We start from the raw sequence: 22,338 nt of genomic DNA on the forward strand, positions 1-22,338 counted from the left end.
GGACTCAGCTCAGTGATAAACCATCCACAGGAGCAGCCAGGGCTCCTTGTGGCTCTTTCCTAGTGAGGAAGCTGTGCTGAAGCCACACCTCCTGTAAAATGCACTCAGCATTTTACATACTGAGCTTTCCTATCAGCCTCCCACATCTCAGCCATTCCGTGCTGGGAAATGACAGACAGGGCTGCAGAGTGATGGGGGGAGGAGGGGAGAGGAGACAGTGCTTCATTTAATTATCCCACTTCAGCCTGATTGCTGCAGTGGTATCTTAAAAGTGAAAAGATTTGGAAACTAGATTTCTGGTAATTAGCATTGAGCATATTGTAATGCCAGCAGCCAGCCTCTTTCACCGAGGATTTACTTCTCTGGGATGAAATTGCCAGGCTCTCACATCCTCTGATCTCCTCAGAGAACCAGCTCTCACACGTGCTGGCAGACAGCATCTCTGGGCTCAGGATCAGGGGCAGGTAGCAAAGAGGGGACTCTGTCTGTCGGGGCTGGGGAAGATCCATCTCGTCCTTCAGGAGGGAGCCCACGCTGCCAGTGCTACAGCAGAGTGTTTGCAGGCACTGCTGTCACCACATCCTGATGTGAAACTGCTGCCATTTACTGCCCTGGCTGAGGCTGGGGTCCAGCACACATAATAAGAGAGGAGCTTTAAGCAAGTAGTCAAGAGTGAAGGGAGTGTGAGTGTCAGATATTGATGATACAGCGTGCCCAGTCTGCAGCTGCACTACTGGGGGAAACCGAAAGAAAGTATCACAAAAGCAGCAGGCATCACAGATGGCCTTTCACTCTTTCCTGGACAAAAGATAGATTTAGGTAATAATTCACCTAATAATAGATTAGGTTATAAAGAATTAGGCTGTATGAACCTTCCTGAGGAACTGTGCTTGTAACACGGGCAATGGTAAAATATCAGCAAAAGCTGCAGCACACTCAGGCAGCAGACACTGTCTGAAACAGAGCAGAACAAACCATTTGGATCCCCAAAATGACTGCTCACATGAGACCACAACCTCCTGATCACTCCCTAGGTTTGTACCCATTTGGGGGGATATTTTGGAGTATATCTTGGCACAGGCAAGCATGTGCATCAAAACCAAGGAGTTTGCCAAAGAGAAATAGAGGAAACTTGCTACCCACCAGCTGTGATCCTGGCCAGGAGCTTGGGCAATAGCACATAAACACCTGTTTTCATTTGCTGAGTGGTGCTGTGACACAGGGGTGAGCAGTGACATGAAGCTTTTCATCTGACCGTGATCTGCTTTCAAAGCTCTGTAAACAGCTCTTAGCTGAAAATATCATGTAACTTTTTTTTTTTTTCCCCCTTTGTTGCACGCAGTTCATCCTCAGAGGAAGAAGAGCCCCTGTGCTCATCTGGGCTTGGGAAGAGCAGCTCCCTTGAACACAGCAGGCATTCAACCTGAGGCTGAGCAGGTTCAGGCACCGAGCCACGAAGCTGTAAGTGTGCAGGCTTGCCTTGCATAAAGAGGGAATTGTGAGTTGTTAGCTGAGGGAGAGAGCTGCTGGTTGGAAATAAGAGAAAATGCATTAATAGAAATTCAATTTAAGAAAAAAAAGAAATAGCAGACCAGTCTAGTTAATTTCATAAGGATTCATGAGTAAAAAAGTAAGACCTTTAGTTAGGAAATAATTGCACACTTATGACCTGAGGCAACAGTCAGAACTTGCTGAAAACAAAATGGCACATATCATTAAATTTAATAATGCTTAATTATAGAATCATAAATATTTGAGATTGGAAAGGCCCATCAAGTCAGTTAAGTCCCCCTCCTTATCAATTCAAGACTGTTCCCATATGTTGCACATATGCTGGTATGTTTTCTACAGACTATTAGAACCCATTGTCAGGAGGATTTGCCTTAAATTCCTCAGTTTTCTCTTTCTTAATTTCATTCCATTACTCCCTGATATGCCTGCTTGTTTCCTGCTAAGTAATTCCTTTCCTTCCCTAGGGTGTGTGTGTGTCAGTCAAATATCTGTAGATGGTTGAAATGCCTCTCCTTAGTTATCACTTAGCCAAACTAGACATATTGATTTAGTTCTTTTAATCTTCCTCATAGGTAAATCCCTCTAGTCCCTTAATTATTTTGTTGCTCTTTTCTGAACTCTGTCTTTCCAAACCCTTCTTGTAGTCATATTAAATGCAGTATCCTAGTTCTTGTCATCCAGAACCATGGAAAAATCAGGGGTGCTGTTGCATCTCTGTTGCAATGAGATGTGTCTGACCCACTATAATATTTTTTCCCCTGATCTATCATGCTGAGCACCATGCAAGGCTGTAGAGAGGTCAAGACAACCTCTGTTTTTAAAACTCTGCCCTGCAGCTATTCCTTACGGTGCTGTCAGCAGGGAAGACATTTTGTCTTCTAAAACCTTACTTCTGATAGTTTTTCCATCTGAAAACTATCTGGGCCAGGGGCAGCACCCAGGGACCTGCCCTGCCTGGGGGAACTTATACCTGGATCTTACAACTAAGTATCAGAAACAAGGGCACACACTCTGTATTCCAGACTCCAACATTTTATTCTTATTCTTAATTTTCCATGTTTTAAGTACTACTACATCTTCATCTACTTCAGCTTCTACCTCTTCTTCCTAATATTCCTATTCTTATTCTTGATCATTTTTTGGTTTCTGGAGGGTCTTATGCAGGTTTTGGGGGGGGGAGGGGGGGGCAGGGTTTGGGGTTTTTTTCTTTTCTACTATTACTTCCTAAACACAACTGTCTTTTCTTTTGTTAGAATTGTGTGTGTTGCAGTCCAGCAGGCTGCCGTCGTGTCCTGGGAGCAACATCTCCTGTCTGTGTCCATTCCTCATGGCCAAAGTGCCCCAGGATCAGCATGGAGTCCTTTCCGAAGGAGAGGAAATGGCCTTGGAGTCCAGCAGGGAGGAGCTGGAGCCAGTGTCCCTGCAAAGGGCCAAGAGCCGTGTGGCTGTGGCCCTCGGGGACCCGGTGCAGGGGTGCCGCTGGCGGTGCCAGGCTGCCGCTGGGAGCCGATGACTTTCCAGGTGCCTTCCCGGCCGGACGATGGGCCGGGATGCGGCGCTGAGCCCCGGCAGCGAGGGTCCCCCTTTGGGTGCCACTTTGGGCTGCCATGTGCCCTCGGGGAGCTGCCCCGGGGGGGCTGCAGAGCGGCCGGGGCCGGCTCGGCCCGCAGGGCCAGCGCAGGCCGGGGCAGCCCGTGCGGCTCCCTCGGGGCGCCGGGCAGGCCGCGGGGCAGCCGCCATCTGCAGCCCGGCGCTGCTGGCAGCGGGCACTGATCCTGTGGCTGTGCCGCCAGGCAGGGACAGCGGAACAGCCCCTGCAGCCCCCGCAGCCCCCGCAGCACCCGCAGCCCCTGCAGCCCTTGCAGCCCCCTCAGCGCCCACAGCCCCCGCAGCCCCCGCAGCCCCCGCAGCCCCCGCAGCGCCTGCCTCAAGAGCGAGCGGCCTTTCCTGTGGGGAAGCGGCTGCCCAGGAGAAGAGACATTTTCCACCGTGGCTTGGGCTGCCAGAGGGCCAGGCCCGGCACAGAGTTGCTCTTGCGGGCACAGCTCGGGCTCCTGGCACTCCACCCAAGCTTCTCGAGGGACAGGCAGCAGGATTCCCTCTTGGGCTAAATCTGCCAGTCTCTGCTGCCTGGCCTCTTCTCCTTCCTCGTGCAGCTCCAGGACGCTCACCTCATCCCAGTCATCGTCCTCCCGCTGCCAGGCCTTGAGCTGGCTGCACAGGATGTCGCAGTATTCCCTGCTGTCCTGAGCCAGCTCTCCATCACTGTCATCATCCCAGCTGCACCTGGAGGATTTTCTCTTTGCTTTGCCTCCAGTCACCTCCTGGCCATCCTGGCACAGCTCTTGCTTGCGGCAAGCTTCCCAGTCCAAGAGTGCCCGGCGGCTCGTGCCTTCTCCTGGGGACAGCCGCTGCTCAGGAGATTCTTCCCAATCTGAGAATTCCTGACAGTGATCGCTGTCTGCCTGCCACGGCTCCTGCTCCCTGCACTCGCCCCACTCGGAGACAACTGGGGAGGGCTCTTGCTCCCTGCCCTCATCCCAGTCCCGGAAATGCCAGTAGCTCCCCCATACTTGGACCAGCTCTTGCTCAAGGCCTTCATCCCACTCAGAGAGCTCCTGGCAGCTCTGGGCTTCTCCTGGGGACAGCTGTGGCTCAGTGCAGGCTTCCCCTGGAGTCCCTTGCTGGAACTTGTTCATTTCTCCTCGGCAGAGCTCTGGCTCTTCCTCAGCGCAGGACTCCACGGCTCCTCTCCTCCCTCTGCTTGCCCTCTCAGCCTCCTCCTGCTGCTCCCTCAAGGCCTGGGCTCTCTGTGAGCCGGGCCAGGGCCTGGGGGGCTGGGACTTGGGCTTCGCCTTCTCCTCCTCCATGCCTGCAGTCCTCTGGCGCACACAGGTACCTGGACACAGCCACTGTCCTGGGACTGACCCAGGCCCCACAAGCCCTTTATATACCCCCCAGCCGGGGCGGGGCTCTGCCATGTCACAATGGACTTTGGGCACCGCAAGGTCCCGCATCACCACGGGCCCTGACGCACCGTGCCTGTGTCACAAAGGGCACCCCGACACCCCGTGCCTGTGTCACAAAGGCCACCCCGGCACCCCGTGCCTGTGTCACAAAGGCCACCCCGGCACGCCTTGAACAGCCCAAGGCACCAGGAGCGGCCTGGAGCAGCCCAGGCCTTGGGGGATTGCAGCCCCTTCTTCTGAGCCGCTCCTTCAAATGATCAGGAGTGGCTGGGGCCAAGTGAAGGTGCAAAAGGAGACCGTGTGTGTCTTCGTTAGAAAGACAGGGGCCTGCTAAGGGAGGCAGGAGGCTCCTTTGCAATGGAAAATGTAAACCCCCTCGCTCCCAATTATTATCCCTTTGAAAGGCACTCTCTGGCAAAGATAGGACAGGAAGAACAGTTTGTGCTGCTTTTGCATGAATTGCTATTTGGTGAGCAGGGAAGAAGCCCCCCATGGAAATGATTTTACTGAGAGGAGCTGATAAGCGAGAGCTGCCCCTGTGCCAAGCAAAATCCAAGAGCTGGCTAGCTGTGGGAACTGACTACCTATTAAAGCATTTAAAAAGCTGGATCCACCTCGGTGAGATTGACATTTTGCAGACAGGCAAGCCCGGGAAATCTCTCTCTTGCTTCCACCTTTGAGGAGGTACCCGGCTGCCGGTCGGGCCGGGCCCCGCTGCACTGCGGCCCTTGCAGTCGTGCTGACAGTGGCCGCAACAATCCTTAAAGCTTCAGGGTCCCCTGACACCCGGGCAACCGAGGAGGAAATTAAAGGATCGGGTTCGCTGGAGTCCCCAAAACCAACTGCAATAGGAAAATCAAGTAGGGATGAGGCCCATAAAGCCTGCGCAGCACAGGAGCAAAGTGCAAAGACCAGGCCTAGGGGCAGACACAACAATATCTAGGGGAGGTGTGAGGGCGCAGTCGGAGGGCATGGGTCCAGACACAGACTGGGGTTAGAAAGATGCAAAATACTGTGACGAATTGCAACCAATCGGGGGAGGGACACGGGAAGATTCTAGAAACATAACTTTCAGTGGGGTGACTTGATGAACGTATGAATTGCCATCAAGCCTTTGGCAAGTGCTTCCCAAGGCTTGAACTCAAAGCCTGCTGCTTCAGGGCTGAAGTCTTTCTGGCCCTGTGTCCCAGAAGGGCTGAATCGCACAGGCTCGGCCTGGCGGGGTCGGGCTGGCCCCAGCAGTGACCGGGTGGGGACGGGAGGCTGCGGGACCCCGGCTGAGGCTGGGCCGGACCACGGCTGCTCACACCTTGCCGAGCCTAAGCCGTGCCCCGCTGCCGGCCCCCGCTGAGCTGGAGTCCGCTGGGCTCCGGGAGGAGCTCCGGGTGGGTCCAGGCCCCCTCGGCCATGGCCCGTGCAGCACACGGTAATTGAAAGAAATTGGCCAGGAGACAAAACTCCTGTTTGATGCCTTTGTTAGGATTCAGCTCTTGGGGTGGGGGGGCCCAAGGGATTGCTTGCATCACGGCCATTCCCACACTGTCAGCTCCAAGGAGGAGACACAATTCAGCTTTGCAGCACACACTGCAGAGCTGGGGCTTCCATCCTCATGAGAGTAGCCAGGGACCTGTCGTCCTGGTTCGCTGTCTAGGGCTGTCAGTCCTTTCCAGTCCTCTTTAGCTCATGGTGATGCAGGAAGATGGTTTCTAAGCAGGTTTAGGTGATGCAGGGAGATGATCTTGCATCATAGCTTGCTCAAATATGTTTCCTTGTTGCTTTAGTCCTCTGTTAGCTCATTGTTTTGATGTCCTGCATGCCTTAGTTTGCATTTTACTCGGTTACACAGCTTCCTGGGAGTTTCTTTGTTCTAGTGTGGCACAGGGACCATGGGAGTTGCCTCGTCCTGTGGCATACCTTTCTAATGGGTTGCTTTTGTTAGTTGGATTTAGCCCCCATGGGAGCAGCTCTGTTACAAGGTAGCAGGGAAGTAAGGGGAAAGGGTACAGGAATGTCTCATAAGAACCTTTAAAACATTTCAGAAACTGGTAAGTAATTAACATTACTAATAACCATCGGAGTAAACAAGGGGTACAAGGTTTACAAATGGGATAAGAACATTAACTGTACATAACTAAACACAGTATTTTATCCGGGGATTTCTTGAGAGATTTTATTCATGACATGTGCCTGCAAGGATGCGGCACCTCTCTGGGCTGGGGGAGAGGCCGGGGCTGCACAGGGGGGATGTTGTTGGCAGCTCCATGAGGACGCTCTGGGACGCTGCCCTGGGGTGTCCAGTGCAGTGGGGATGGATCAGCCCCTGCTCTGCTGCTCCTTCCCGTCTCCCCCAGGGACCTTGCAGAGCCCCAGCCATGCTGTTTGCCCCCAGCCTGCCCACGGCCAGCCTGGGGCTGCTCACGGGGGTTTTCTGTGCTGAGCTTTGGCCTGGCCGTGTTCTTGAGAGAGCCTGGGCAAGGAGCCTGGAGCCCCCAGGCCCTGCCCTGAGGTGTCAGCGCTGCCCCAGCAGTGCCCATGGCCTGTCCCTGCTGCAGCCCCGGCACTGCCACCCCCAGGGCTGTGCCCGGCCCCGAGAGCACTCAGGCCCTGCAGCAACACCAGGGCCAGGAGGGCAGCGGGGCAGTGGCACGGGAGCAGCACTGGCAACACCAAGTGCTGCTGCTCCTGGCCACAGCTGCTGTGCCAGCACTGATCTGCCCCCAGCTCTGCACACAGACACTGCTGCTGCAGCTCCAGAGAAGGGAACAAAAGGGGCATCTCTGGAGAAAACTTTGCTGGGAGATCCTTTCGTTCATTGAAAGCCACCAAGAGCACAGGCCCTCATAGACATAGTCTGTGGCCACAGGGAAGGTGAAGAGAGAAATAAAATGAGAAATGGCACAAATAATAACATTTTATTGTACACAATATTAGAAAGTAAAATGAAGAAAAAGAACCTCCAGAATTAAAACAAGAAGTATCAAAGATGACTTTTATTACAAGTGATTTGCAGAAATTGGCCAGCAGTTTAATGTTTCTGAAACGATCCAGTCATCAGTGTCCACACTGCAGCCTTGAGCTCCTGGTTCCTCAGGCTGTAGATGAGGGGGTTCAGGGCTGGAGGCACCACTGAGTACAAAACTGACACTGCGAGATCCAGGGATGGGGAGGAGATGGAGGGGGGCTTCAGGTGAGAAAACGTGCCAGTGCTGAGGAACAGGGAGACCACAGCCAGGTGAGGGAGGCAGGTGGAAAAGGCTTTGTGCCGTCCCTGCTCAGAGGGGATCCTCAGCACAGCCCTGAAGATCTGCACATAGGAGAAAACAATGAACACAAAACAGCCAAGTGCTAAACATGCACTAACAGCAAGAAGCCCAAGTTCCCTGAGGTGGGATTTGGAGCAGGAGAGCTTGAGAATCTGTGGGATTTCACAGAAGAACTGGTCCAGGGCATTGCCCTGGCACAGGGGCAGGGAAAATGTACTGGCTGTGTGCAGCAGAGCAGTGAGAAAGGCACTGGCCCAGGCAGCTGCTGCCATGTGGGCACAAGCTCTGCTGCCCAGGAGGGTCCCGTAGTGCAGGGGTTTGCAGATGGACACGTAGCGGTCGTAGCACATGATGGTCAGGAGGAAATACTCTGCTGAGACGAAAAAAAAAAAAAAAAATAGTTGGACTGCGCATCCTGCATAGGAGATGTGTCTGGTGTCCCAGAGGGAATTGTGCATGGCTTTGGGCACAGTGGTGCAGATGGAGCCCAGGTCAGTGAGGGCCAGGTTGAGCAGGAAGAAGAACATGGGGCTGTGCAGGTGGTGGCTGCAGGCTACGGCGCTGATGATGAGGCCGTTGCCCAGGAGGGCAGCCAGGGAGATGCCCAGGAAGAGGCAGAAGTGCAGGAGCTGCAGCTGCCGCGTGTCTGCCAATGCCAGCAGGAGGAAGTGGCTGATGGAGCTGCTGTTGGACATTTACTGTGGCTGCACATGGGGACCTGTTCATGAAGAAAAAGAGCAGTGACAAATCAGGAGAGGCTGGGACTCAGCCACTTTGTTCCAGCGCTGGGAAAACTTCACCCAGGTCCCTGACTGAGCTCCAGCTGTGCTGTCTGAGTGTGCCAGGAGCAGCCAGGCCTGTGCCTGGGGGCTCTCCAGGAGCCATCCCTGCCCTGCTGCCCTGGGTTTGTGGCCATGCAGGAGAGGGACAAGGCTGGAAATTCAGGATTTGTCAGGGGAATCACTCCTAATGCAGAAGGGCTTGTTGCCATGTTTATTCCCACTTGTAAAAGACATTGAGAGGAGGAAGAAATTTTAAACATTCTTTTCCTGCCCACACATCATTCCTGGTTCTCTGAGGTCAGAAATCCCCAGCATTTCTGCTGCACTCAGAATTTCCCACTGAGAGATGTGAGAGGCAAAGGATTCCCTGTGGCTTAGGGAAGGTGAGGGGCTGGATGGGCTTGTTCCCAACTGCCCTGGGTTTGCACCTTTGGCTGGAATCAGAGCACAGTCACACTCCTGTGTCACCCTGGCATAAACCAGACCCTGCCCAGAGCAGAGGGATCCCTGAATGTCTCACCCTCTCTAAATGTCTCTGGGCAAGGTCTCAGCACCCCCCTCTGCCAAGGACACTCACGGCTCCCTTGGCAGAGCCAACAGCATTTCCTCAGCTGTGGCATCTCTGCCCTTCCCCGTGGGACATTCAGGGAACTCTGAGAGGCTCTGGCACAGATTTGCAGCCAGGAGGGCAGCTCAGAGCTTGGAAGGACACAGCAAGGAGATCCCCAGGTGTGCCCATGATGGGATCTCAGGGAGGGGGCTCAGCTCATTCCCCTTTGCCATGGACTGCTTTGCCCACAGCCCCACAGGTCACAGGGAAGCTGGGACACCCCATTCCCATGGACACACCTGCCTGGCAGCAATCCCAAGGGCAGGGCCTGACTCAGCTGCTGCAGATGCCAGAGCCTCCCTGAGAGCCCCAGATACCAATGACAATATCAGAGCAGTGCATTTAGGCTGTTTAGGAGGCTCCCAGCAGAGAGACTGAGCACCCAAACTTACAATTCTGGCAACTCTGTAAATGTTCCAACATTACTTTGCTGATCCTGGTGTGTCCCTTTCAACTCAGAATGTTCTGTGATTCTGGGATTACAATTCCTCTTCTGCTTCTCTCATCCCTCTGTTGTCTATAATCAAAAGAGAAAAATAACCTTCTGCAACAGTGTTAGAACAGTAAAGTAAAAAACGCCTTCATTGGAAGCTTCCAGGTGTCCCAGTGGGGTTGAGGCACACCCGGCCCCTTATTTCAACAATTTATTAAGGTTGATTAATTAGGATATTTAACAGAAACATTCCAATAGGAGATTCAGCTGCCCCAGTTACACACCCCTGAGTCAACCCATTGGAGTAGGTCCAAGGGTTTCTTTGCCCCACTTTTTGTTATGACTGTTCATATTCTGGTTAAAAAACAAAATGTTCTTCTTGTAGCTCCTCTCCCTGATGATAAGACTATACAGTATTTCAGAAATCTATTTAGAAGATGAGATTATAGCTCTAAAATCTAAGAGAAAGGTTAAGAAACCAGAATTAATTAATGATAATAGTTATATAAGTATATAATAGTAGTTTAATAGAGTTAATTAAGGATTATCATTTTATAAATATATAATAATAGTTTACAGATCTAAAAATATATTCAACATATATAAGAAGCAAAAATCTTTTTGTCATCATCCCAGCTTTCCCACCCTGCTTAAAGCAAGACATTGAAAACAGTCTCAGGAAAGCTCCTGATCTTTACAGCAATTCCACTCTCACCTTCTTTTGGGAAGTGTCCTCTGGAGCTGTGCCCAGGCTGGACTGGAGCTGGGAGCAGCCCTGCCCCACACAGCCCCTCTCAGCAGCAGCCCCTGCCCTGCTCAGGGTGGCTCCTTCCCCCCACAGCTTCTCCCCAGCGCTGGGAGCAGCTCCCCGGGCCGGCTGAGAGCTGTCCCTGGCAGGCAGCAGAGTCCCTGCCCCAGCACAGCGCCCTGGGCTGCAGGACCCTGCTCTGCAGGACAGCCCTGGGCACCCCTGGCTGCTCTGCACAAGGGACAGGCAGAGAATGTACTCACAGAGTCTGTAGGCACTGGCACGTTCCAGCTTTAGGAGATGCCTCCAGGAGCTGCAGCTGCATTGTCCTGCAGCCAGAGGCTTCCTGTGCCAAGGGCTGGCAGGGATTCTGCCCCAGGCACTTCTCAGCACCTTCCCAGCCCTGACTGATTGAAGCTCTTTGTGCCTCTGGGCTGTGCCCAGGGTGGCTGCAGGCAGTGCCCCAGCCCTGCTGGGCTGGCAGAAGAGCTGCTCAGCAAGAGAAATGTGCTTTTGAAGCTCTTCTTGGTTTCCAGGAGCTGCCTCTGTGCCAGGAGCCCGGCCCAGCTCAGCAGCACAGACACAGCAGCAGGACTTTAATGAGCCTCTTGGGGCTTTGTGCTGAGGCCCTGAACATCAGTCCCTGACAGGGAGGGGAAGAAAGCTCTCAAGAACTCCAAGTCAGAATCCAACTCCAAAGTTTCTTTCACTTTTAATGGGTCCCACTGAGGGACGTGACTGAGAAAGTGTCCCCAGGCCGCAGGCAGAGCAGAGAACTGGAGGCACTGATGACAGCTGGGGACAAAGAGAAGCCAAGGCTTGGTGCCCTGGGCCACAGCAGCCAAAGCTGTGCCAGCAAGGGCTGTGAGGAGACACCTTGTCCTGAGGCCCTGGGGCCTCCTGGCACAGCCCCAGCAAGGCTGGCCACTGTCACCCCCTTGGCCTGCCCTCAGCATCCCCCCTAGCCCACATGCCAGTGGCCTCAGGGATCTGCTGGAAGGAGTCCCTGGGGAGCCTTGCTCAGGAATGGCCCTGGGGGCTCCTTCATGCTCCCAGGGACTGCAGCTTTTTCAAAGGACTTTGGCTTTTGCCTTGGAGTCTCTGAGAGCTTTGTGCAATCCTGGCCTCCAATTATCTGCTGTAATTAGTCCCTTGAGAGCCTCTGTCAGTAACAACACTCAGTGGGGCTCATTAATGCTTCAAGGTACTTCAGGTTCTTAAGGCACTTTCCTTTTTCCTTCCCACACTGAGTCTCTGAGAAGTTTGTGCAATCATGGCCCCAATTATCTGCTTTAATGAGTCCCTTGGGAGCTTTGCATTGACACTCAGTGGGGCTCATCAATACTTTGAGATACTCAGAGCTTTTTCAGCTACTTTGGATTTTCCTTCCCACACTGAGTCTCTGGGAGGTTTTTGTGCAATCCTGGCCTCCAGTTCTCTCCTCCAAGGAGTCCATGAGGAGCCTGTGTTTGGGATGGACCTCAGTGGTACCCATTAATGCTTGGAGACACTTTGGGTGTTTCCTCTGACTTGGGCTCCTGGAAAGGTTTGTGCAATCTCCTCTCAGGCCCTGAGGTTCTAGGGCTCAGCTCCAAATGCACCACGGGGCTCATTAGGATCAAGCAAATCCTAACAAACCATGGCTGTGCCTTGATTTCCCTCTGGTCTGGTGCTGTTCTCAGGAAAGTTTCCTACAATAGTTCTGGAGAAATAGTTCTAAGAGCTTCTAAGAAATATGTATTCCTATTATAAAGGGTGTCTTTTATTCCTGTTCTCTTTAGAGCAGAGGTGATTGCAGCACTCAGTGATGGATATTGATCCAGGGTCTCTCCTAAGGAGGTGTGGCCAGGTCAGAGAAGCTGTGCCTTGAGGTCTGACACAGTGGGGACAACCTTGCTCCACATTCCCCAGCCCCATCCTGTCTCTCCTCACTCCCCTGGGACCTGCTTTGCTCACAGAACTGGCTGCACTCAGGCAAAGAGGGGTTTTCCTTCTTTGATTTTAGCAATCTAAAACTGCTGAGTTTCCCCATGGAAAACAGACACCCTCCTCAAGTGTGTGCCAAGGTCAAGGTGCCACCAAGGAGGTTCCCCGTCCCCAAGGCAGAACCACACAAGGAATGTTTCAGACACACAGGGAGTTCTACAATAAACACAACCCCAGAGTTGGCTGAAGGCAGAATTAGAGCAGCTGCTGAAGGACAGACAAGCTTTGAACTCCTTGCAGCTGAAAGCACCAAGTGGGTTGTTGGGAGGTGTGTGAGTGAGGCAAGAGTGAGGGAAGGGAAATGCAGAGAGCCCTGGAACTGTTTCTGTGCAGACAGGCTGCTGCAAGGGCAGCGTTGGACTTCTCTGGACTTCTCCCCAGTGACCTCTCAGAGCCCCCTGAGTTGTCACACAGCCACCAGGGATGTCACAGCCCACTCAGTGGTGTCACACAACCTGCCCTGGGATGTCACACCACCATTCTGTGAAGTCACAGCTCTTCCCATATGCCACAAAATCACCTTGTGATTTCACACAGCGTTCTGTGATGTCACACAGCCACATTTGATGTCATAGTTCATTCTGTGATGTCACAGTCAGCACTGTGATGTCATACAACCTGTCCTGAGATGTCACATGGCTTTTCTATGATGTCACTGCCCACTGTAGGATTTCATATCACCACCATGTGACTTGACAGCCTGTTCTGTGATGTCTCACAACCAACCAGTGATATCACAATCCACCCTGTGGTGGCTCTGTCATGTCACAACCTGCTCTGTGATGTCAGAATCCTTTCTGTAATGATGTACATTCGACCTCTGATGTCATAGTCATGTCTCTGATGTCACAACCCACTAAGTAACATCACCCAGCCCACTCTGTGATGTCATACAGCCACACTGTGACATCACACACCTCTTTCTGATGTCACAGAATCCCCTCTATGACGCTGTAGTTGCTCAGTGACCTCACACAACAAACTCTGTCATGTCACAGCCCCATCTGTGACCTCACACAGCCCACTCAGAGCTGTCACACAGCCCCTTTCTGACATCACAGCTGCTCTGGGGCTCCAGGACACAGCCACAGAGGTGCTGCTGGGACACAGCCCCCTCTGGCACATCCCACAGCCCCTGCCAGTGCTGAGCCCCTGGCAGCTCTGTCTGGGCCTGCTCTCTGTGTCCCTGAGCTGCCCTGGCAGGGCCCCAGCCCTGCTGGGCTGTGCTCAGGAGCTGCTCCTGGCCAGAGCTGTCTCTCTGAAGCTCTGCCCTTGCCAGGAGCTGCCTCTGGGCCAGGAGCCCGGCCCAGCTCAGCAGCACAGACACAGCACCAGCACTTTCATCACCCTCTCGGGCCTTTGGGGCTCTTGGCATCACACTCAGTCCCTCAGAGTGTGCTCCACAAACTCCTCAAGAGCTCCAAGTCAGATGGAAACACTGAAGTTTCTTGTAGTTGAAATGAGAGACACGAGTGAGAAAGCGTCCCCAGGTTCCAGGCAGAGCAGAAGACTGGAGGCCCTGATGGCAGCTGGGGACAAGCAAGGGAAAGGTGTCTGTGGTGCTGAGCAAAGCTGGATGTGTTTCAGGAATGGCAAGGCCAAGGGCTGAGCCCCAGCCCCTGGCAAGGCAGATGCTGTCCCTCCCTCATTGCTCAGGGCTCTTCCCGGGCCACTGGCATGTGGGGATATGCAATGCCAAGGGCAGCACCATGGGGCGGCCCCTGCCAGGCTGCTGAGCAGGGACAAGGAGGCAATGAGGCCCCAGGGCTGCCAGGGTCACTTGTCCCCTGCTGGCCTCAGGCCCAGGGCCAGCAGCCATGGCCAAAGGGCTGCACAAGTTGCCTCTGGCAGGACCTTGCAGCTGCACAGCCCAGAGCCCTCAGCTTCTACCTGCTGCTTATGTGATGAGGCCTCCAAATCCCATCCTGGGAGATTTTTGGGTCTTCTCCATGATCTGTGAAAATGGAAACACTAGTCAAAGTTATTTTCTACCAAATCTTGCATTGACAGGGATCAATCTAATTAATCTGAAGAAGAATTGATTTAGATTTGTTAGAAGAAGGAAATATTTTACAATCAGAGTGGCACAAAACTGCAGCTGCTTTTCCAGAGAAATGGATGCCACATCCCAGGACTGCTCCCAGAGCAGGAGCTCTGTGCAACCTGACACAGTGAAAGCCCCTCCCCAAGGATGGAATTGCTGTTGTGTGGGTTCTCTGATGTGCTGGGTGCCCTCACAACCCTCCTGGCCAGAATGTCTGCTGAGGGCCAGCCAGGCTGCTGCAGTGGCACTGACCTCACAGCCATCACCATTGCAGCCATGTCCCCTGGGCCTGGCTCTCCCCTTTCCTCTGCCCCTGCCTTGTCTCTGCTGCCATGAAGAGTTGTTTCATTATTATCTTGTCCCCAAGGTGCTGGGGCCAATTGCTTCCCAGTCAGGCTCCTGGAGCAGCAGTGGCTTTTCAGAGCACAGCCCCGGGAGTGCCTGTGGCAGAGCGGTGCCTTGGCAGCCCAAGGTCCCCTGGGATGTCACCATGGAATTGCTGGGACTGCGTCTGACCACACGGCTCTTCAGCATACCCAGAAACCCCTGGGAGGTCTCTGTGGAGCCCCTTGGAGTGCCTGTGACATCCCAGCTCTTGAACAGCCTGGAGACTTTTGGAATGTCCCCATGGAGCCCTTCTGAGGGCCTGTAACAAATGTGATCCTTGGTAGGCAACCATCACCAGCCCCTTGTTGTTATGTTCTGATTCCATGGCAACTATCACCAGGTGCTCTTGCCATTCTCTATTTCCATGACAATCATCACAGCCCCTGTTGCTATGGGCAGTCCCTTGGCAGCTCCATGGAGACCCCATGCCAGGGGTGGTTGCCATGGACACCAGCTCAGGCCTGAAGCCAGAGCCCGTTGCCATGGCAACCATTTGCAGTCCCATCCCCAGGCTCATGGGATCCCAGAGCCACAGAATTGGCTGAGTTGGGAGGGAGCCATGGGGATCCTCCAGTCCAACTGCTGGCCCTGCACAGGACACCCCAACAATCCCAGCCTGGGCCTGGCAGCACTGGCCAAACGCTGCTGGAGCTCAGCCAGCCCTGGAGCTGGGAGCCTTCCCTGGGGAGCCTGTTCAGTGCCCCAGCAGCCTCGCGGGAAAAACCTTTTCCTCACATCCAGCCTAAACCTGCCCGCCTCAGCTCCAGCCACTCCCTCCACTCCTGTCCCTGGGCACCAGAGGGAAGAGGTTCCCACAGCCCCCAGCCAGGGACCCGCTCCCAAGGCTGCTGCCATGGCAACCAGGCCTGGCACCAGCTGGGATGCTCGGTTTCCATGGGCTGGGCTTCAGGAATGGCATTCCCCAATTTCCTGCTCCTGCTGAAACCGCGCTGCTGCTCGCTTCCCTCCCGCCTCCCATGGAAAGCACAAAAGGCAAAGATCCCATGCTGGAATAAGAACAATTTATTGAGAACAGCAACAAGATAAGGCAAAAACAGGAACAGAAACAATTTTGGTAAAAGAAAGGATAAGACAAACCATTCACAGGGAAACCTCAAACAGCACTGACTGTTTCTTCCTGGCCACATATTTCCTCCTGCCAAGAAAGGACACTCTTCTCCTCTGGTGAGAGAGAGGGAGTCCTTTTTATGCCCCTGGCAATGACCTGAGATGGGATTGAATATAATGACAGGGCCATGGCCAGACCCTCACGTTCTTTGATCTCAAATCATGTCATTGCCATGAGCAGGAAGAGGGACAGGTGTGTTCCCAGCATGGATCCCAGGGAACACGGATCACCAGGTCTCTTCCCAATGTGGATTTTCCAAGGGTGGATGAAGCTGGAGCAGTGCACAAAGCTCTTCCTGCACTTGGGGCACTCGCTGGGCTTCCCTTACTGGTGCCTCCGTTGGTGCCTGGTCAAGTGAGATCTCTGGGTGAAGCTCTTCCCACACTCGGGACACTCGTAGGGCCTCTCCCCAGTGTGGATACGTTTGTGGGTATTGAGGTTGGACCTCTGGCTGAAGCTCTTCCCACATTCCCCACACTCATAGGGCCTCTCCCCAGTGTGGATGCGCCGGTGCCTGATGAGGTGGGAGTTTCGCTTGAAGCCCTCCCCACAGTCAGGGCAGCGGAAGGGCTTCTCATCCGTGTGAATCGGCTGGTGCTGGACGAGATTGGAGCTGCTCTGAAACCTCTTCCCACACTCAGGACACTCGTAGGGCCTCTCCCCAGTGTGGATGTGCTGGTGATGGATGAGTTGGGAGCTGCAGCTGAAGCCCTTCCCACATTGCCCACACTCATAGGCCCATTCCCCAGTGTGGATCATCTGGTGGCAGATCAGGCGGTTGCTCCGGCTAAAGCTCTTCCCACACTCCAAGTACTTGTAGGGCTTCTCCCCATCCTGAAGCTGCTCATGGACCACCAGCTCAGAGCCCTGGCTGGATCTCCGGCCGCCTTCCCGGCACAGGGTGGGTCTTTCCTCCTCAGAGCACCCTGGGATGGGTTTGGAGCCCCTCCTCCTGCGGGATCTCTGGGGATTTTCATCCCCATTGGATTCCTGCACCGTGGAGCTGCTCAAAACGGCCTCTTCCACGAGTTTCTGCCGTGGGGATTTGTCCTCCCTGCTCTCCATCCTCAGCTCCTTGTCTGGGGGAGGAAGGACAAGGAGAGGATGGGATTTGCCTCCGTGCCAGAGGGAAGGGGAAGGAGATCCCCCCAGTGCGTCCCCGGCAGGACGGCGTCGGCAGCGGGGTTGTCCTGCAGCCGGGGGCCAGGCTGGGCTGGGAGATGGAGCAGGAGAGAGGGGGAAAGGGGCACTGACTTCCTCCTCACCTGCCTTGGTGTCCTGGGAGATCTTCCTCTTCCTCACAGCCTGCTTCTCCATCCAGCCAAGGTTTGGGATTGGAAACTCCTGGTTTGAGAGAAAACAAGGAATGAGCACATTGAGTTTGATGGTCCCTCTTACCAAGCCCATCTCTAGAAGTCACCTGGGCCTCTGACGTGACTTAGTTTGAAAGGAGTTTGCTAAGGAAGGCAGAAATCACCACGGAAATGGATAAAAAATATAAGTATCCCATCCCCTCCGAATTATTATAATCTTGAAACCAAAGTGCTCTCAGGTAACAATATGGGAAAAGGAATATAAGTTCTCTACTAAAGAAAGGAAAATGAAAATGCAGCAGTACAAAAGAAAAAAAAAACAACAAAAAAACAGCACTCTGAGAGAGTCAGAATACAACCTGATACCCTGTTGGTCAGGGTGCTGGTAGCAGTCTGATTAAATGGTGGCTGCAGTGCTCCAGGAGTGACAGATGTGGTTCTGTTGAAGCAATGATCCCATAGGAGATTGTAGCTTACCTCAGAAGTTCTGGCGCTGTAGATGGGTCTGGTCTCTCCTCTGGGAATCCAGTGGACAAAGACTGCCTGTGGTGTTCTGATTCCCAGATTATATCCAGTCAGGAATGCTTGGCTCCTCCCCCTGGCTGGAGCATCTCACAATGGGATGATGTCATTTTATCATTCCTGCAGTGAGACTCAATGGCCCATTAACAGAAGATATCCCCCTGGAGGAAGGATGGGTGGTGGAAGAGATAAAGAACATTGCCCCACCTGGTTTTAACAGCTGGCCCATTAACAGAAGATATCCCCCAGTTATGAGGGATGGGTGATGAAAGAGATAAAGAAAACTGCTCCTCTAGTTTTTAACAGATGTTGACAGAATACATACTTTTGGTTACCTCTTGAATTGCAACCCAAGACATGGGGTCCATATAAACCTCCCAAACACCAGGACTTAGCCCTGAAAATGCCTCCCAGGAGTTCCCCATCTCTGGTCTCCCTCCTTTGGTGTTCAGGGGTTCCTCCCTGTCCCAGCTGCTGGGGTTCATGCTTGTACTGGGGGTCCCCTGTCTACTCGGTCCCTGACCTCTTCAGGCTCCTGGGAGTGCCAGGAATCCAAAAAGTTCCCCCATTTCCACTCAGCTTTGGAGTTCTTCATTCTTCAAACATCTCCCCAAAAAAACCCAATCCAGGGACCCCCCAAAATATCTGGGCTGAGCTCCCCCTCCCCGGACACTTCTGGGATGGGGGGTGATGATCCCACAGGTGGGGGCCTGTGAATTCAGGGAGTGCTTGACCTTGTGGTTCTTTCTCCTTTCCCTGATCCTCCTATGTCCCTCCTTCAGGCTGAAGAAGCTGCTCAAGGAGTCAGAAGCAAAACTCCAAGTCCCTTGGAGCTTCAATCAGCCCAGCTGAGGGCAGGGACTGCCAAAGGCTCCCCAGGGACTGGTGAGAACAGATCCTGGAGGCCAGGATTGCCGGGAGCAGGGAGCAGGGAACTGCAATGCTGAGCCAGCCCTGGCTGGGTTGGAGGAAGCAGAAAGGCCAAGCCCTGAGCCCAGACCTGGCCCAGCAGGGCCTGTCCCTCACGGGTGGCTCAAGGCTCTTTGTGGGGCAGTGGGATGTGAGGGGCAGCAAGGACAAATGCCATAAACCTGTGTGACACTCCAGATCCTTATGGAAACACTGGTCAGTGTGACACCATGGGAAGTTGTGGAACCAAGGGGATCAATGTGGCACTCTTGGGCCCATGGAACCAAGGGACCAGTGGGACACTGTGCGGCCTTATGGAAACAAGAGGCCACTGTGAGCCTGCAGGGCTGTAACACCCCAGAACACTTCAATGCTGGTGGTAACCAAAGGTTCCTCTGCTTGAATTTAGTGCACAGGAGAAACAACAAACAGATCTTCTCAGCGTGGACAGATGCAAAGAATATTCTTGGTAGGAAGGGACCCACAAGGACCATCAAGTCCAGCTCTTAAGATAATGGCCCACACAAGGATTGAACCCACAACCTCGGTGATGCTGGCACCATGCTCTGACCAACTGAGCTAAGAGGTCAAAATGACACAAAATTTAACTGACGAAATACAGACAATCAAGGAACTATGGCAAAGGGTTTAATACAACATCCAACTGCACAAAGAACTCTTACCATAGCCTTAACTTTGCAAACTTAGCTCATTTAACCTAAAAAGTGTTAACCCTTAAGATTTTGGGTAACATTAAGATATCCAAAAATATTCCAGGTACGTAGGATAGGAAGGAGAATAAAAAGAGACCAGAAAGACAGAAGATCTACAGAAAAACACTTCCAGAATGATCCCAGTCACTCCCACTACAATCTCAGTCACCCCCAGTATGAGCTGTTGCACCCAGCCACCCCCAGTATGGTTCCAGTCACACCCAGGCCCTCCCAGTATGGTTCCAGTCATGGCCAGAGTGACTCCCTGTCACACCCAGGATGGTCCCTGTTGCTCCCAGTCACCTCCAGTATGGTTCCAGTCCCAGTCAGCACCTTTGCAGTCACCCCCAGTATGATCCCAGCTAGTTCCTGTAGGATCCCAGTATGACCCCAGCATGGGCACAGCTGCTCCCAGGATTATCCAGTGTGCTTCCAGTTGCTCCCATTTACCTGCACTGTGGTTTCAGTCTCTCCCAGTATATCCCAGTTGCTCTCAATCACTCCTCAGGTGTTTCCAGCCTGATCCCAGTTGCTCCCAGCCACTCCCAGTCACGCTGAGTGTAGTCCCAGTTGCTGCCAGTATGGTCCCAGTCTTGCCCAGCATGGCCAACTGCTCCCACTGTGATCCCAGTAGGATGCCAGTTACCCTCAGGATGGTTCCAGTCACTCCCTGTTCCTCCCAGTGTGATTCCAGTTGCACCCAGTTGGCCCCAGTATAGTTCCAGTTGCTCCCCAGATGATCCCAGCTGCTCCCTGCATGGTCCCAGTCATGCCCAGCTGGAGTTGCCCCCAGTGTAGACCCTGTCACTCCCAGTTTTCCCCAGTTGTCCCCAGCATGGTTCCCATTGTTCCCAGTGTGTTCCCAGTCATCCCCAGTATGATCACAGACACTCCCAGTATATCCCAGCTGCCCTCAGCATGTCCATAGCCATTCCCAGACACTCCTAGTAATCCCAGTTAGGTGCTTGTTATCCCAGTATGATCTCAGGCCCAGTATATCCCAGTCGAACTGGGATTCACTCCCTGAATTCACAGCCCCCTCCCACCCGTGGGATCATCACCCCCCCGTCCCACAGGTGACAAGGGAGGGGGACCCCGGCCCAGATATCCTGGGGGGGTCCCTGGGTTGGGTTTTTGGGGGTGATTGTTGGAGAATGAAGAAAACCAAAGCTGAGAAGAAAATGTCCTTTAGGGGGACATTTGGGGTTCCCAGTGGCAGCTGCTGGCAGAGGCAGCCTGGAGGAGCAGAGCCCTCTGTCCCCGAGGACCCCAAAGTGGGGAGCCCAGAGAGGGGGAGCGCCATGATTCGTGGGACCCTCAATTAAATAGAGAGGGGCAGGGGGGACTCCTTGGTCCCCCTGCACCCCCAAGAAGGGAATAAGGGGAGCAGGGACCCTGGGACCCCAAAACCTTCCTGCATCCCTAAGTGGGGAGATCGAAATGGGAAGAACTTTTCAAATTCCTGGCACTCCCAGCAGCCTGAAGAGGTCAGGGACTGAGTAGAAGTGTGACCCCCAGTACAAGCATGACCCCCAGCAGCTGGGACAGGGGTGAAAGCCTGAACACCAAAAGGGAGAGAACAGAAATGGAAAACTTCTGGAAAGCATTTTCTGGGCCAATTTTTGGTGGTGTACAATTTTTATGGACCCCATGTCTTGGGTTGCAATGCAAGATGTAACCAAAAGCATGTATTCTATCACCATGTTAAAAACTAGAGGAGCAGTTTTCTTTATCTCTTTCATCACCCATCCCTCATAACTGGGGGATGTCTTCTGTTAATGGGCCAGCTGTTAAAACCAGGTGAGGCAATGTTCTTTATCTCTTCCACCACCCATCCTTCCTCCAGGGAGATATCTTCTGTTAATGGGCCATTGAGTCTCAGTGCAGGACTGATAAAATGACATCATCCCATTGTGAGATGCACCACCCAGGGGGAGGAACCAAGCATCCCAGTGATTCCCAGTCACTCCCACTACAATCTCAGTCACTTCCAGTATTTGCTGTTACACCCAGTCACCCCCAGTATGGTTCCAATCACTCCCATATCCTTCCAGCATGATTCCAGTCATGGCCAGAGTGACGCCCTGTCACTCCCAGGATGGGCCCAGTTGCTCCCAGTCACCTCCAGTATGGTTCCAGTCCTAGCCAGCACCTTTGCAGTCACTCCCAGTATGATCCCAGCTAGTTCCAGTAGGATCCCAGTATGACCCCAGCATGGGCACAGCTGCTCCCAGGATTATCCAGCATGGTTCCAGTTGCTCCCATTTACCTGCACTGTGGTTTCAGTCTCTCCCAGTATATCCCAGTTGCTCTCAATCACTCCTCAGGTGTTTCCAGCCTGATCCCAGTTGCTCCCAGCCACTCCCAGTCACGCTGAGTGCAGTCCCAGCTGCTGCCAGTATGGTCCCAGTCTTGCCCAGCATGGCCCAACTGCTCCCACTGTGATCCCAGTAGGATGCCAGTTACCCTCAGGATGGTTCCAGTTGCTCCCTGTTCCTCCCAGTGTGATTCCAGTTGCACCCAGTTGGCCCCAGTATAGTTCCAGTCGCTCCCCAGATGATCCCAGCTGCTCCCTGCATGGTCCCAGTTATGCCCAGCTGGAGTTGCCCCCAGTGTAGACTCTGTCACTCCCAGTTGTTCCCAGTTGTCCCCAGCATGGTTCCCATTGTTCCCAGTGTGTTTTCAGTCATCCCCAGTATGATCACAGACACTCCCAGTATATCCCAGCTGCCCTCAACATCTCCATAGCCATTCCCAGACACTCCTAGTAATCCCAGTTAGGTGCTTGTTATCCCAGTATGATCACAGGCCCAGTATATCCCAGTCAAACTGGGATTCACTCCCTGAATTCACAGCCCCCTCCCACCCGTGGGATCATCACCCCCCCATCCCACAGGTGACGAGGGAGGGGGAGCCCGGCCCAGATATCCTGGGGGGTGCCTGGGTTGGGTTTTTGGGGGTGATGATTAGAGAATGAAGAAAACCAAAGCTGAAAAGAAAATGTCCTTTAGGGGGACA

The 22,338-nt window shown here is 53.5% G+C and overlaps 3 protein-coding genes across 4 annotated transcripts in view; 1 reads left to right on the forward strand and 2 right to left on the reverse strand.

Moving 5' to 3' along the window:
• Nucleotides 1–22,338, reverse strand: part of LOC147646363 (uncharacterized) — a 183,930-nt gene that overhangs the window by 69,029 nt on the left and 92,563 nt on the right. Inside the window, exon 2 of the mRNA XM_086873525.1 lies at nt 16,192–16,750. Coding sequence (XP_086729651.1) covers nt 16,192–16,750 — 559 coding nt within the window. The remainder of the gene's footprint in view (nt 1–16,191; nt 16,751–22,338) is intronic.
• Nucleotides 1–22,338, forward strand: part of LOC147646364 (maestro heat-like repeat-containing protein family member 7) — a 195,784-nt gene that overhangs the window by 10,094 nt on the left and 163,352 nt on the right. The gene's annotated exons all lie outside the window — the stretch shown is intronic.
• LOC147646366 (olfactory receptor 14J1-like) lies at nt 7,507–8,454 on the reverse strand. Its single transcript, XM_086873574.1, has one exon. The coding sequence runs from the start codon at nt 8,437–8,439 to the stop codon at nt 7,507–7,509; it is 933 nt and encodes a 310-aa protein (XP_086729700.1). The 5' UTR covers nt 8,440–8,454.

Source organism: Cyanistes caeruleus, unplaced genomic scaffold (assembly GCF_971803275.1).
Source record: "Cyanistes caeruleus unplaced genomic scaffold, bCyaCae1.hap1.1 HAP1_SCAFFOLD_100, whole genome shotgun sequence".
NCBI classification, from domain to species: domain Eukaryota; kingdom Metazoa; phylum Chordata; class Aves; order Passeriformes; family Paridae; genus Cyanistes; species Cyanistes caeruleus.

Excerpts from the sequence above, each read along its gene's own strand:
- LOC147646366 (XM_086873574.1), bottom strand. The coding sequence starts at position 8,439 with ATGTCCAACAGCAGCTCCATCAGCCACTTCCTCCTGCTGGCATTGGCA.